Source organism: Accipiter gentilis, chromosome 20, assembly GCF_929443795.1.
Source record: "Accipiter gentilis chromosome 20, bAccGen1.1, whole genome shotgun sequence".
NCBI classification, from domain to species: Eukaryota; Metazoa; Chordata; class Aves; order Accipitriformes; family Accipitridae; genus Astur; species Astur gentilis.
In genome coordinates, this window is record NC_064899.1 from 24,378,833 (window position 1) to 24,394,876 (window position 16,044).

Here is a 16,044-nt window from a genome sequence, read left to right on the forward strand (position 1 = left end):
AAAAAAAAAAAAAAGAATCCTTGTCAGTTCACCGCGCTTTTATTTGTTCTTGGCGATCACGCCAGCATTCCCCGACACCCAACACGGGTGACACCTACTCCTTGCCATCCGAGGGATGGAAGGGGACCCTACCGAGATCAACTTAAAAACCAGCAGGCATCTCCAGGCTAACCGAGGACAACAGCCTTGGCGTTCCCGTTCAACCCCTGCCCTCTCGCCTTCCTCCCACAGGCCCCCGGATCCCCCCGGGAGCCCCCTCTTCCCGCCTCACCCTCCTGGTACCTCACGACCCGAAACCCCGAACTCCCGCCCAACCGCCGCCGCCTCACACCGCCCCACCCCCCCCCGCTCCTCTCCCTTGTGGAACGCGAGGCCCCACCCCGCCGGCGCTTCCTCCCTCTCTGGCGTCAGCTGGAGGGTGCCCGTGACGTCAGGGCGGCGAGGAAGGAGGAGGAAGAGGAGGGGAAGCGGACGGGCACGAAGCGGAGGGCGGGCTGGGCGGCGGGGTGGGGGGGGGGGGGGAGCGCCCCCAAGATGGCGGACCAGATCCCGCTGCACCCGGTGCCGCGCAGCACCCAGCGGAGAGCGGCCTATTACACCAGCGCCGCCACGGCGCAGAGGCACAACAGGTACCGGAGTAGGGGCGGCGTGGCGCGGCGCGGCGGTCCCCCCCCCCCCCCCCCCCCAACCCTCTCAAACCCCCTCACCCGCCGCATCTCTTAAGGGCGGGCGGGGCGGTGTGCGCCCCTCGCCCGGCCCCGTTACCCTTGCGGGGCTCCCGCACTCAGCCTGGCCGCTCCGCGGGGAGGGGGGACGGGCCCCCCTGTAGGCCGAGAAGCGGGGTTGTCGGCAGCCCCTGCCTCGGCCCAGGCCTCCGCCGGCCTGGCCTCCTACCTCGGACCCCCGTGAGGAGCCCGGCCGGGCTGTGGTGGTGGTGGTGGCGGCGGGTGGTGGTGCCGCAGGGCCCCGAGGCCCTGCCGCTGCCGGCCCCACGGGTGCGGCCTTGGCTTCCCCCCCCCCCCACGCCGGGGGGCCGCCTGCAACTCCTCGCAGCTCGGGTCCCTTGCCAGCAGTTTACTTACGAGCAGGGTGCTCGCCTTGGGTGGTTAAACGGGCTGTGAGGGAGTTGCTGCGTGTTGGCACGGAAAACGTTCTTAAGCGTAAGAATTAAAATAACTCCAAATTTCTTGCAAGGTGCTGTATTGGGGGCTAAGCAGTTTGAAGAAGCCGGTTTAAAGGTCTGCCATCAAATTAAGTTTCAGGCAAAGACTGAGTCGTTCTTTAATTCCCATTATTGTGGGTAATTTCTAGGTATACTACCGTTGCGAGCAAGGAAAAACTTTGCTCTGTAATTTTGGTGTGTCTACTGGACAGCACTCTTACAGTGGAGGGATCAGTTAGTTGTTTGAGGGTTTTTTCTCTTCTCTTGTTTTTTGTAGAACGCTGATTGTGGATGCAAGGACTGGAGGGAGCAGTTGTAGGATCTGAAGTAAATGGACTTTCTAAAAACAGAATAGTTGGGTGCTGTTGTTCTAATTCAAATAGAGCGATAAATCCATTTCATCATGAATAACGTGTATTTTCTTCTCTGTCCCTCCCAATGAAATAACTAACAGAAAAGGAAGTTTAGAACTGTGCCAGGTATGTTAGGCTTAAATTATGTTGTCTTGATTCTTAAACTAGATAAAAACTTTTTTATGAATGTTCATGAGCTTGTAGGACAGTCTGCCATAATAGTAGTTTTCCTCATCTCGGTAATACTTGGATGTCCAACAACTTGTAGTAGGTTTGTCCTGTCTTTTAAGGTAGGGCAGCATTATCATCATCATCCCTCTTCCTTGGAGAATTGAAGCAGGGGAAGCTCTTGCTGGAATCTGTAAGCTTCTCAGTAGGTGTTGTGCTTTGGAAGAAAAAGGGAAAGGGGAGGATTATGTAAGCAAAAACTTAGTCCAGAACATGAAAGGTATCAGGTAGTTCTCTTGTAGGTTACCCAGGAGTGTTTTGGTGATTTGAAAAACGCTATAGATATGATGGGTTGAGTTCATAAATCAGGTAGATACACACATTTATTGAAACTATGTTTGCAGGCAGTAATTACAGTTATTTATACAAACTGTTTAAACCTGGCTTTATAAGCAGATTTGGCAAACTGTAAGATCTAGCAAGGAACTACCAGTTCATTACGGATCTGCTTCTTCCCCTCTATCTTGTTTGATCAACATCACCCTCCAAAGACTGTGGATTAAATTCCTTCTAATTTAGATTACATTTTTCAGAGTTACGGTCTTTCATAATCTTTGTGTTTCTCAAGTGCGGGTGATACATATTTAATTTACTGATTCTCCACACAAATTATTATCTATGGTTTTCATTACTTTTGTTCAACTACTTGTAGGTTTATAAAACTTTTAAAGAAGTTGGCAGACATGTTTATTGTGTTGCTTTATTTTGATCACTTGATTAAATAAATTGCTCTTTTGAGCTCTGAGAATTAGAATACATGCACCAACCTCTTCACTCACTTTAATTCTTTCTATTTTTCCAAAGGTGAGTTGAGTAGGTTGGTCATTCTCCTTCAAGAATACCATGCCCTGGATTTGTGAGAGCACCTGTTGTGTACTTTGAAAGGTGTCCTGTGAACCTGTAACAAGAGCATGGGAATGCTTATGTAGATTCTACCACAGGTGTCTTGTGTAAAGTCAAAGAGGAAGTATGACAGTACAGGTGGTTGAACTACAACTTGTAAGTCTTATGACTCTAAGCTTGTAATTGAACTACAGCTCCTATGTCTTTATGAATGATTCATCCTGCTTTTCTAATCTTTATCTTCAGCACAGACTTTGAAGAAGCCTTGCATTCCTGTGGAAACTGCAGCAAAGGTCCTGATGTTGCAGATACTTATGAGTGTTGAAGTGAAGTCACTGAGGTCTCTGATATGCAGAAAGTTATCACATGCATATGTACATGCGGATTTTGCCTAAAAGGATATAATTCATACTTGTGAAGATGTCTAGAAATAAATGCCGATTAAAATGTAATACAGTTGGTATCTCAGGTTTAATCCAGTACTATGGTTTCAGGGTCTTCATGAGTCCTTTTCTTGCTGTGATTTGTTTCTTCAGTGAAGAATTTGCAGTTTTTTGAAAGTCTTATACTCGGGTCCTTAACTTCAGCATGGTAGTGTTTTTAACTTGGATTGATCGATTGCCCTGCCACTGTGCGACATCAGTTAATACAAGTCGTCAGTTGCTAACCTTTAGTGGCCTCAAAGCTAATTTGTAGGATGACTTCTTTTGCTTGAGCTAAGCAGTCTATAGGAGTCTCTGCCAGTGTTGCTGTACTTTGCAGTGTAGGACAAAGACTTTCTCATTCAGTGTTTGTCTGTAATGTGCTTTGTGCTTTTGAGATTATTTTTAGGGACTGATAACACGCATTTTAAAGCTGGAATTTGTTTTTCCCACACACCTAAAGAAACTTTGATGATACACACCTGAGACTGTACACTTCTGTATAAAGTTGTAGCTAGTTGAGAGCCATGAAGTGTCCTGGGATGTACTTTGTATACAAACATGACAAGATTATTTTATGTATTAACTTTGTATATGTTAAGGCCTGTTTTAATATGTGGTTTTTAATTTTTTTTTTAATGTTACTTGTGGTTCAATGAACACATGCATCCTGTTCTGCTTTTATTTCTGATTTTTAAGGGCAACTTACTACTTTTGCAGTAGAAATTCAGGTTTTCTATCTTTTGCCATCTTCCCCTACCTACAGAGAACTGTTTGTGTCCTACAGTTGGAAACCAGGAAGATCTATCTTGAAGTAAAAGGTTGTTCCATCTTCAAATTATTAAAAAAGCCCTTGATATTGTTTTATATATTCAACTTGAATAGTTGTAGAAGGCTTGGGGACAAAGAGGTGATTGATTCAGCAGTTGTTTCAGCACTTTGTCCTTCAGCCCAAAGGATCTGTTATCTACAGGAAAAATAGCTACTGCTTTTTGTTTACATTGTGAAGGGAAGAAAAGACCAGAGAACATCCAGGATCACCTTAAACGTGCAGTGAGACTTAACACGCTTGGTTTTGTATGTTAGACTTGTATTTGTCATCATCAGCCCTGGAGTAATCAACTGCTAAACACAGGAAGGAAGTTAACTGTGCTGTGCCTGTGTTGTCATGTGAGGTTGATGGAAGGAAAACAAGAAGCCTGGTGGAATTTTGAAGCTGATAAGGAATTAAACAGTAGTCAGCCTTAATTTATCCATAAGCGAAATACCTGGTTTGTTCAGATGTCCTGCACTTGCTGCTGTCAGCGTATGCTTGTATTTGGTCTGTTAGGGCCAAGGTATGAGGTGTTGGGACTCCTGAGCTGGTACTAAAAAATCAGGTCTTAGTAGTTGTGTCCATCCAGTGTTACATAAATTCAGTTGCACTACAGGTGTTCACAGAGGTGATGTCATGAAAAACATTCACTCACTGGAAGGAATCCTCTTGCACGATTATTCATAGTATGGGTCACAGCAGTGTGCTTACAAATGACCACACTAGATATATTAGGTGGTTACAGTAGGGCAAGATGTGGAACAGATCAACTGCTGTTGCTTGTCTCTGTGGCTTGCTCACTGATTGAGCAACTCTGGTTTAAGGCAGCCGGCTATACTGTTATTTTTGAATTCTCATTCTTTTATGTCGTTAGCACAAAAGAAAATTATACAAGAAGGAAGAACAAAATAATAGGATAATGTGTCCATTGTCCGGGTAAATGCAAGATACTTGTTGCTTAACAACGAGTGGATTGTAGCTTATTTCATGTGAGGTATGTATAACAGGAAAAAAATAATCTATTCCAGGCAAAATGGAATGGAAGTCTGCAGAACTCAAAGTTTGCTGAGAATTCACATGCTTCTCTGATATTTATAAATGTCAAACAAATTTTCTAGTTACGTAGACAGTAAGATGATTTAATGTAGTATTACTGTTCTAATGCTTTTCATTTAAATGAAAGCTGTTCCCAGCAATCTTGCAGTCCTTCTGGTTATGATTTCTCAAGGTGTTTGGCTAGATTTCACCGTGAACCACCAAAAAGTAGAGATGTACAAATGTCAACAGATAACACTAGATGCATGTACAGTAATTCTGTGATTTTCTTTAATTTCTGACATTGTTTGAAGTGAGCTTTGGTAAAATACTTTGATACCTGGTGCTTGCTCAGTTTTTTGTTAGAAGCGTGTGTTCTAGTTCTGAAGTACAGTGTGATTTTCATAGTTCGGATGTTGTTCTTCATATTCCAGTGCTAGTTTTTTGATATTTTAAGTGTAATAATTAAGAATAAAAACTTCCCCAAATAACTCAAATTGTTATTTGTTGAGACCATGTAACAATCAGAGCTAATGGGACCTAACATCTCATGTAGAAAGGTGTTTACAGGAAGCTCATAACTTATTTTGCAATAACTGTGGGTCTGGAAAGCCTTGCAAAATGTCTGTAATTGTTCAAGAATCCAAACTTTGATATGTTTCAGTGTAGTTTACATGTTGCATGGGTTGTATGCAGTGATACTTGGTATTTCTTGCAGTTTTTCTAAAATGTTCCTAGTTCCTATGATCTCTGTCCCTGGGTATGTCTGAATCTTTACAATCAAAAATTCTTAACAAAGTTTGGGCACAGTTTCACAGGTTTCATTTTAACCTGCTCTTCTCCCCCCCGTACCTGTTAATTGAAGGGCTGTACGTATCTCATCCTGAAAATGAGTTTGAAAATGACAGATGAATCTGAAGGATTGACAATATTGACATTAATTTTAATATATCTTCTGTGATAAAGCATTCTGAAGATGGAAGTGAATTTACTTTGGAACATTTATGTTTTAAAACTGCTGTTGCAAAGTGACAGTAACTTCTTCAAACATCTGTTGTTTGACCAGAAGCAACAAATAGTTTCAGCATAAACTGTAAAAATTTATGTTACTTTTTTTTTTTTAGAAATAGCATTGTTATTCATCCTACTACTCAGGATATGGTCACAGAAACTCCTGAAAGTTAAGCAACTGTTGGAATGTGCGTGAGTGGATACTGCTTGTTAATTGTCTGCATGTGTACTGGCATGCTTCCACTTGCTTGTGAAGAAAGCTCGTAACATCATCCTAGTTTCTGTGATGCTTTGTTTAAATCAGAGCCCCTGTCTTGTGTTTTTTTTTCCTCTCTGTGACACGCATACAGAACTGGCAACTAAGTGGACACACCATTACATATTAGTCTAAAACCTCCTCTCTCTAGGACAGAGGTTTTCTTTGCTGGAGGTAGCAACCCAAAGTGAGATGTACTGGTTGTTACTGTGACACCAAAAATTACAAATGTTACAGGTTCAGCTGATACTTGCTAGAAATGTCATGAACACCGAACAACCAAAAGTGGTAATCCTGATAAGCATTTTTATGTTAGAGCTACTAATGTATAGATGTTAAAGTGTATTGGAAATGAGAATGCATTAAAATACACAGCTGTATGTTATGCTGATATATTCAAATGTTCATTCAAATACACCTCTAGCTTTTGTTTTAGCATAAGGAGGAAAGGATGAAATGCAGTGCAAAGAAATCTCTGTAGAATTGTAGTTAGAAGAGTTGTCTGTACTACTTACAAAGTAGATCAATCATATATGTCCTTTTGCTCTTTTTACAGGAGAACTATTGCCCCCCTGTTTTTTTACTGACTTCACCTGAAATTCAAATTGTTTATCTCTTTGCAAAGCAGAACTTCTTTTCATAAAAAAAAAATTTTATGTCACTGTCTTGCAGGACATACTGTCCTTTGTAATTAGCCTTCCCTGAATTGTGATTTTGGACAGATTGACTGTTCTTGTTTGGAATATGTCACTGAGTAATTTTTAGGCTGAATCAGAGATGCCATCTCTTAATTCTGATTCTTCCAACAGGGTTGTTTGCATGGGATGTTGTACTTGGGATGTTCTATTTGTGTAACAGTGGTTCAGTATATGTTTTCAAGACCCTCAAGTTGTGAGTACCACTGGTTTTTAGAAAAAGAAGTTAGCAGTGACTTTTTCTTAACTTTCTTCTCAATGTGTGTTCTATGCCCGTTGTTCACATATTCACATTCCTGGATTGCGTGTTGCTTTGCTGAAGACTTTATTCATAGGTTAATACTGCTCATTGGGACTGGTACCTGATTTAGGATTGGTGTGGATTCTAAGGTTTTTGCTGGGGACAAAGGTCATAGTAGTTTGATACATAGCTTTTGAAAAATGGCCTTAATACATGTTAATGTTTTCAGAGCTTTTATGCAGTGTGTGTTGTGATTTTAGTTTCTGTGCCTTTTGCTTTTCAAAGCAATCTTTGATTTAATGATGCAGGTAACCATATTACTTGCATATAGAGCTGCTTACAATAGGAACTGTAAAATATTTTTACATACAATGACACTTTCATTGGTGTCATACCTGAGAAGTAATACTTTGTCTGCAGACATAAATTTTGATGACAAAGGAACTTTTAAGTGTTTTTAGTAATTAATGGCAGTTCTTTGACTTGACATTACATAGAACTGTGTATTTGGAAAAAGTAGTCCTGTTTTTTTCTGCACTAGTAATACTCTTTCACACCAAGATAGGTTTATAGATAGTCATAATCTTTAGCACGATTATTCTTAGAGTAATTATCCTGATCTGAGGCATTTTAATCTTTAGGCAAAAAAGTGTTTGAGAACTTCAAATTGTTATTGCAGGTAATCCTGTCTTTTGCAGTCAGCATGTGTGACTGCATGTGCAGTAGAATAAACTTTGTAAATGTGTTTCTAAGGTTGTTCATGTTTAAGCTATTATTTTTGCCCTATAGTTGCATGCCTTCCTGGTTTGTATCTGTAGTATCTAAATACAGTGATTTGTGTTGCTTAGGCAGGCATTTGGATTGCTAAGAACAGGGAGAGAAAACAATTGATTGGGCTACAATGTCAATAACAATACCCAGTGACAGTGATAAAATGGTCCCGTTGTTGTGATCAATGACGTACCCTACTAATTAAAAATAGGATTCTGGTGAATGTAGATGATGTTTCCTCAGGTCCTGCTGTGTATTTAGGTATTTCTGGTATCTATTTGTTAAATACAGAGACTCACTCATCTTGTCATGGGTTGAAAAAGATCTTGTATTAGGATATATATAATGCTTTGTAAGGTAAGCAAAGGGGAATAAGGAAGGGTGCCTTTTTTCATGAAGGCTTCATTATGCAGATCTCCTGAATTTGTTTCATCTGTATACAGCTCTGTTAAGAAAGTGAGAGCTAGGAGAGAGAGAAGGCAAATAGCATTAAGAATATTTGCTTTATGTAAGTGTCAAGTGGAACCTGTAATTTTAGTACCTGTGATTTAAGTAATTTTTGATAAGCTACTGATAAAAGGGAGCTGCCTTGGTAATAACTATGTGATCTGCTTTCAGACCTTTATCTCAACCGATGTGAGGGTTTTTCCCTTAGTTCTCCATGGCAGAAGATGCCAGCCTTTTTTTCTTCTTTTTTTTTTCTTATTGTAGTAGTTGATCAAAAATGCTGCCTTGTGTTTTTCCAGAATATCTCTCTGCATCATTTGTAAAAGGCTGGGGCAACTTGATTTATTTGGTCTTATTGCAGTAAATATTATTCATCTTGGTGACATACTCGGTAATAAACTTGCCTGCATACAGTAGAAGTACTTTTTCCTTCTATTTTGTTGTCCGATGGATAAACATGTGCTATGATGGGAGTGTTGTAATAGGTTTTTATAGATCCTTTCATGCAAAGACACAAAAGCAAAGTTAACTATTGAAACTGGATATAAATGTTCAGCTCCACAAATCTTCAGCTTCCTTAAAAGCTGTCCTAGCTGTTTACTTGGGGATTTTTGTTTGGATTTTTTTGTTGTTATAACTGTTGGAGTGGTGTGGTTAGTGTCCTCTTCTGTGTAGATTTCCGACACACCTGTCTGTGATAATGCATATAAATTTGTAATAGGATTATTTTGTGTGTGTGTATGTATTTTTTTTTTAGGCCAGGACTTGGATTCGGAGAATTCCCAAGTAATACTGGTTAGGGGTGCACTTGCATTAGAGGCATAACTAAAGCTAAATAGAGACAAATAGTGGTAAGCTCTAATATTTCAGAAGTTTTTAGAAATTAGCTTTTCTGTGTTTTGGAGGAAGAGGTTAAAGGAAATTCTTTAAATTTCATGCACTCACCTGTAGAAGATTTTTCCATTTTCCACTTCTGTTGTAATCTAGGAACAACATGATTGCTCTGTAGTTAAACTAAATTTACTGCTGTGTAAAGCATAGAGGTGTTTGAAATTAGAGGGGGAAAAAGTAACTTCCAATCTTTAAAAATACAGAATAATATTTGAAAAAAAATTTTGTAATTTGAGTTTTCTTGGGTAGCTTCTAGCAAAGCAATCTGTCTTATGGAGACACTGGATACTTGAGTAAGAGGAGCAGTTATACAACAATACAATGTATACTTATAAGCATGGTTATGGATGAACATGCGTTTCTTAATAAAATTTTTCCTGCTGCTGTACAGTTTCCTGGAATTTTTTTCTTTGTCACAGGACAGGATCTGAACAGTTACATCACGTGGTTTGTCCTTTAAGAAACAATTCTTGCTCTTTCTATAAACATGCCTGTCCCTTGCTTCATTATTCCTCCTACTGCATCTCTACTATTTGGCAGTCTCCTTTATCCTCAGACTGGGAAGGTGTTCACCTAGGTTAACCCTTGGAGGAATTACTGGAGGTAGAGCAGGATATGGGTGGGAGAAGGTTGTGCTGCTTACTCAGTCTTTCCTCTGCCCGTGACCAGAATCAGGGGGAGTCCTGTGGCTGGCAGCAGCCATTGAGCCGAATTGCCAGTGCTTGGTGGGATGGAACACGGTCACAGTGGCAAGCAGTGCCACTGGCTCAACTGCCAGTAACTGGTCTTTCTCAGCTTTTCTACTCAGATGCTCAGCTGGAACTTTTTCCACTGCTGCCTCTCTTCTATGCTATTCTGCATCCCACAGCCAGCTCATATATCCAATTCCTGTGTAGGCTCATGGCCACGCATTCCTTTTCCCTCTCTCATTGGGTTTGAGAAATACTGCTTTAAGACATCAGCTTTGTTTTTCCTTCTTGTGAATTATGGTATATAGCACAAGTGATAGGTGACAAGGAAATGGTATTTATGCAGTATCTGACACAGTGCTTTTATCCTGCCTGGGTGTTTTAAGCAGACAGATAGAAAAATCCATCATAGATACTGCTTCTGCATTTGTCAAGCTAGTAAAACCAGAAGAATGTGTGGTCCTGATTGCCCTGCCCCTTGCACCTTCCTGCAGCGCTCTTGAGCATTGCTCTTTCAGAACAATGGAAAGCTGACAAATAATTACGGATCTAAATAGGTAGCTAGATTAGATTTAAATGAATTAAAATGGTTACCATTACCAGTTATGGCACCCATGGAACTCTGCAGCTGTGTCTACTCTGGCAAACAGCCATCAAAGTGGAATCATATAGGTACAGGTGACTTGAAGCATCATTTTCACAGCAGATGTTTATAATCAAAATTTCATTTAAAAGTATTTCTTGTACATGGTTTCCTTTCACTTAAATCTGTTAAATGATATTCCTAATAGTAGTCAGATTTTGTTGAAAGTTGTTTAATGTTCCTTTTTCATTAGGAAACCATATTTTTGTCAAGATGGTTGTCTTCCTACCTGATTTAGTAGCACTCATGCTGAGAGTTTTGATGTCTTCACTTTAGCTTCTTTATTCATGTTGCTTTCAGTGCTTCCCTATTTTAATAAAAGTTTCTGGGATTATACGTAATTGATTTGTCACTCAAGGAAAATCAGCACTTCAAGCAATTAAGTGCAGAAAAATACTAGGTAACAAAGACACAAAGATTTTTCTCCTTATCCTAGTTATGAAAAATCCATTATTCATTATCGTATTGTTTTTAAATACTGAAGTACAATTTTCCAACACAATAGCAAAATTGCTTTTGAAACAGAATAAATTGCTTGCCAGTTCAGAGGCTGTATTTTGAAGTCAGGATTATTAAGCGTGATGGTGCTTATGCTCATTATCTTCACCACTTGGTGAAGCTCCATATTTAAAAGTGCAAACCTAGGTACTGATTGTGAAAAAAGTTGTTTATAATATAATGGCAAAAAAATTTTAATGAAATTATAATTAGGACATCAATGTACTCCACAAATATTAACACATTTACAAGAGTAGATTTAAATATTGTGCATGTCTGTGTATGTGTTTCTCAGCCAAGTCTGCCTCCTGTAATTCTCTTGCATTAGCATGTTCCTTCAAGAGAGACTTTAACCATATTTGCTGTGTTGCTTTTGTATATGAAGGATATAATTTCCCGAATCAGACACCTGTTAACTTTGTACAGAAGTAAAACGTATCTGTTACATTGCAGTATCTTGCTGTATGCTCCAGTACAGCTAGCAGATTGTGATTTCACTGGATGGTGTTACAAGTACCCTATTAATTGTTTGGATGTCTAAAAGCAAAACGTGATGCAATGGAAACCTCTGTATTAAAACTGATAATGTAATTTGCAAATTTAACCAGGAGAGATTATAAAAGCATTGAATGTGAATCTGTTTAAACATAGGCCTGCCTTACTGGAAGTCTTAGCATAAAGCAATGCCTTAAGTTTTTTTTAAGCAGTGGTTTTATTGTCTAGTGTTAAAATTATTCTAGTCTGAGAGTAATCCATATAATTTAGTATAATATATGTGTTAATGTGTAATAACTGCTCTGTTTTGTGAAGACAATTTTTTGTATAGTGCTTTTTCTTAATGACTGTCGATAGTAATGGGAATGGAAAACATGTTGCCAGATTGCCATATTAAACTAAACATCAGATGCAGCTTTTTGCAGACAACATTGTTTGTGAAGATCAAGTTTTTCATGTTTGTTTTAAACTTTATTCCCCCCCCCCCCCCTTTTTTTTTTTTTTAAGTGGGTACTGGTGGTGATAATTCTGAAAGCATTTTCCATGCCATATTTTCACATAGCTAACTTTCTGGGAACTCGTAACTTTTAACAAATTTACACGTTAGTTTGAAATTTTGTTGTTTTCTGCAGTGTAGTTGTGCTTTTGCATCATTTGAAATAGGTGAAGATTTTTCTTCACAAGGTCTGACATGCTTAAGATTCCAATACTCAGCTGACTTGCATCTTGGGGGAATGGGGGGCATGTGTTTATTATTATTCCTAGTTATGCATTATTTTCTAATCTGGTTTGAACACTCTGTTAATACCTGTTAATGATGTCCCATACTAAGTGATTCAAAGGAGGTATAGGAATCAGGGCATCACCTGCCAACCAAAAGAGGAAGTGTCTAGCTAATGACTGGTTAACCAATAGTGAGTTTGTTTTTTCTTTTTCTCTCCTTCCTTATTAGATCTTCCCTCTTAACTGTATTGATACCAATTTATTACGTAGCCAGTGTAAAATATGTAGTGTACCTTTTCACTATAAATCTAATACTACAATACAATCCCCCCTCCCCGCTCCTTTCCTGGCATCCAAAAAGGGTTAATAATTGCTTTAATATATTCCTGCATACAACAGGGCACAAGACAGAAAATCTAAAGGAAAAGGAAATGGTGTCAGACTTCTGTATTAAATATACAGTAAGTTGAGAAAATGCAAACCCAGTGATGGTGCTTTTTTTTATGCTTAGTCCCAGTGTTTGTAATGTTACTTTCTTTTTAAAATACTGAGTTTGTCTGTCAAGATTTTGGACTGAATACCGCTCAGGGTGCTGTTCTGTGTCAGCAGAATTCCCACCTGTTCAAGCAGGGCCACCTAGAGCTGGTTGCCCAGGACGATGTCCAGACAACTTTTAAACATCTCCGAGGATGGAGATGCTACAACCTCCCTGGACGACCCTTGTCAGTCCTCAGTCATCCTCGTGGTAAAAAAGTGTTTCCTGATGTTCAGACAGCACCTCCCGTGTTTCAGTTTGTGTCCATTGCCTCTAGTCCTGTGACTGGGGACCACTTAAGAAAGCCTGGCTCACTCTTCTCTCCAGCCTCCCTTCAGGTATTTACAGATGTTAATAAGAACCTGCCCAGGCCTTTTCTTCTCCAGGCTGAACAACCCTAGCTCTCTCAGACTTTCCTCATATGTGAGATGCTCCAGTGCCTTAATCATCTTCATGGCCCTTCATTGGACTTTCTCCAGTGTGTCCACATCTCTCTTATACTGAGGAGCCCAGAACTAGACACAGGAGTCTAGTGTGTGGCCTCACCAGTGCTGAGCAGAGGGGAAGCATCACCTACCTTCACCTGCTGGCAATACTTTGTCTGACAGAGCCCAGGATACCAGTAGCTTTCTTTGCAGCAAGGGCACATCACTGGCTCATGTTCAACCTGGTGTCCACCGGGATCCTCAGATTGTTTTCTGCCAAGCTCCTTTCCAGCTGGGTGGCCCTCAGCATATACTGGTGTGTGGGGTTGTTCCTCTCCAGGTGCAGGACTCCGCATTTCTCTTTGCTGAACTTCCCGAGGTTCCTGCCAGCCCATTTCTCTAGCCTGTTGAGGTTGTTTGTGATGGCAGCAAAACTCTCTGGTCTGTCACTCGCTCATCTAAAGTTAGTGTCATCAGCACACTTGCTGAGGGTGTGCTCTGCTCCATCCTCCAGATCACTAATGACAATGTTGAACAGGACTGGACCCAGTAGGGGCCCCTGGGATACACTGCTAGTTGCTGGCCTCCAACTAGACTTTGCGCCACTGATGACCACCCTCTGGGCCTGGCTGTTCAGGCAGTTTTCAGTCCACCTCTGTCTGCTCATCTAGCCCCAGCATCAACAACTTGTCTCCCACAAAATCCTCGTAGACAGTATCAAAGGCCTTACTGAAGTCCAAGTGGACACTATCCATTGCTCTCCCCTCATCTACCAGGCCAGTTATTTCATTGTAGAAGTTTATCAAATTGGTGAAGCATGACTCCCCCCCGGTTAAACCATGCTGACTATTCCATATGGATTTCTTGTAATTTGTGTGCCTGGAAATGGTTTCCAGGATTAGCTGGTCCATCACCTTCCCAGGGATCATGGTGAGGCTGACCAGCCTGTAGTTCCCTGGGTCCTCCTTCCAGCTCTTCTTGAAGACAGGAGTGGCATTTGCTTTCCTCCAGTCTTCAGTCACTTCTAGTTGCCATGATTGATCAAAGGTTATCGAAGGTGGCCTTGCAATGACATCTGCCAGGTCCCTCAGCACTCATGGGTGCATCCCATCAGGGCCCATGGGCTTACGTATGTCCAGTTTGCTTAAGTGTTCCCTGACCTGATCCTCTTCTCTACCACAGGAATGTCTTCCTTGTTCCAGCCTTTCCCCCTGCTCTCTGACACCTGGGACTCCTGAAAGCCAGTCTTGCTAGTAAAGACTGATGCAAAGGCAGCATCCAGTACCTCAGCCTTTTCTATGTCCTGTGTAACCAGGTCCCTCGTCTCATTCAGCTGTGGACCCACATTATCCTCAGTCTTCCTTTTGTCACCTGTGTACTTACAGACTTCTTGTCTTTGACCTCCCTGGCCAGATTCAATTCTGTTTGGGCTATAGCTTTTCTAGCTTTGTCCCTGGATGCTTGGACAATGTTTCTGTATTCCTCCCAGGTTACCTGTCCTTGCTTCTACCCTCTGTGCGTTTCTCTTTTGCGTCTGAGCTTGGACAGGAGCTCCTTGTTCATGCAGTCAGACCTCCTGGCATTTTTGCCCCCCTTCCTGTTCATTGAGATGGAAATCTCTTGAGCTTGGAGGAGCTGATCCTTGAATGCTAACCAGCTTGGAGGGAAGAGGGCTCCAAAAAAGGCTTTATCCCATGGAACACTTCCAAGCAGTTCTTGAAAAGGCCAAACCTGTTCTCCTAAAGTCCAGGGTTGTAAGCTTGTTTTTTACTCTCCTCCCTGCCCTCAGGACATTGAACTCCACCATCTCATGGTCACTGCAGCCAAGGCTGTGTTTGACCTTCACATCCTCAGTGAGCCCCTCCCTGCCTGGTGAGTAAGAGGTCCAGCAGAGTGCTGTTGGCTCCTCTAATTGCTTGGAGAAGGATATTGTTGTCAAAGTACTGCAGGACCCTCCAGGATTGCTTATGTCCTTTTGTGTTGTCCTTCCAGCAGATACCCGGGTGGTGGAAGTCCCCTATGAAGAGCAGGGCCTGCAAACGTGAGGCTCTTCTATCTGTCTATAAAGGGCCTCATCTGCTTGTTCTTCCTGTTCAGGTGGTTGTAGGAGACACCCACTATAATGTCACCTTTACCTGTCTTCTCTTTAATCCTAACCCAGAGTTTCTCAGCTAGCTCCTCATCCATCCCCAGGCAGAGCACCATGCACTCCAGCTGCTCTCTCACATAAAGGGAATGGATTTTTGGTTTTGTTAATTACTATTTTCATATAGATTGTTTTCAGGTTGCTGTGGGGAAAATGGGACAGTCCCAGGGCGCACATCGTAAGAGATGACTATACAATACAGCTTCATAAAAATCAAATGTAGTAATTCTGTGCCAAACACTTTTTTTTTCTTTTTTTTTTGGTGACTCAATCCTTTTTCTTGTTTTCTTTTTTTTTTCCTGAGCTCTATGAATTATTCTTCACTAATCCCAGTGCAAGAATAATTTCAAGGTAGATAAATTACACGTTATTCAAATAATGGATTGATGATGCTCTACTAGTCTTCTGAACTGTAAAGTATTTGAGAAATTTTAAAAATACATATGCAGAACATATTTTGATTTATTCTGGTCAGATACTTTTTTCATCAGCTCTTCCTATTTAAAGACTGCTTAACTACCATTACCAGTAGCGTCAAGTAATATTTTTATATATTTAAAAACTTTGCTTTTGTGTTCAGTTTGATATGTTTTTCATGTATTTTGTAAGCATTTGTGCAGCCAGCTTTTCTGACCTTTTTGTTTATCTTCTGTATCGTGAATTTTTATTGGTTAGGGTTATTGTATGCGTTATTGCATACATGTAGGTGATCTTTGCTTGA

General features: G+C 40.9%; 1 protein-coding gene across 4 annotated transcripts in view; it reads left to right on the forward strand.

Annotated features, from left to right (window-relative positions):
• The first annotated feature begins 521 nt into the window (after nt 1-521).
• Nucleotides 522-16,044, forward strand: part of ATP9B (ATPase phospholipid transporting 9B (putative)) — a 169,833-nt gene continuing 154,310 nt past the window's right edge. For 3 of the 4 annotated variants that reach the window (XM_049823773.1, XM_049823775.1, XM_049823776.1), the window contains exon 1: nt 522-629. In XM_049823773.1, the coding sequence (XP_049679730.1) occupies nt 535-629 (95 nt within the window). In that variant the 5' untranslated portion in view covers nt 522-534. Of the gene's footprint in view, nt 630-14,906; nt 15,050-16,044 lie in introns of those variants that run through there. The other variant, XM_049823777.1, reaches the window with a different exon arrangement.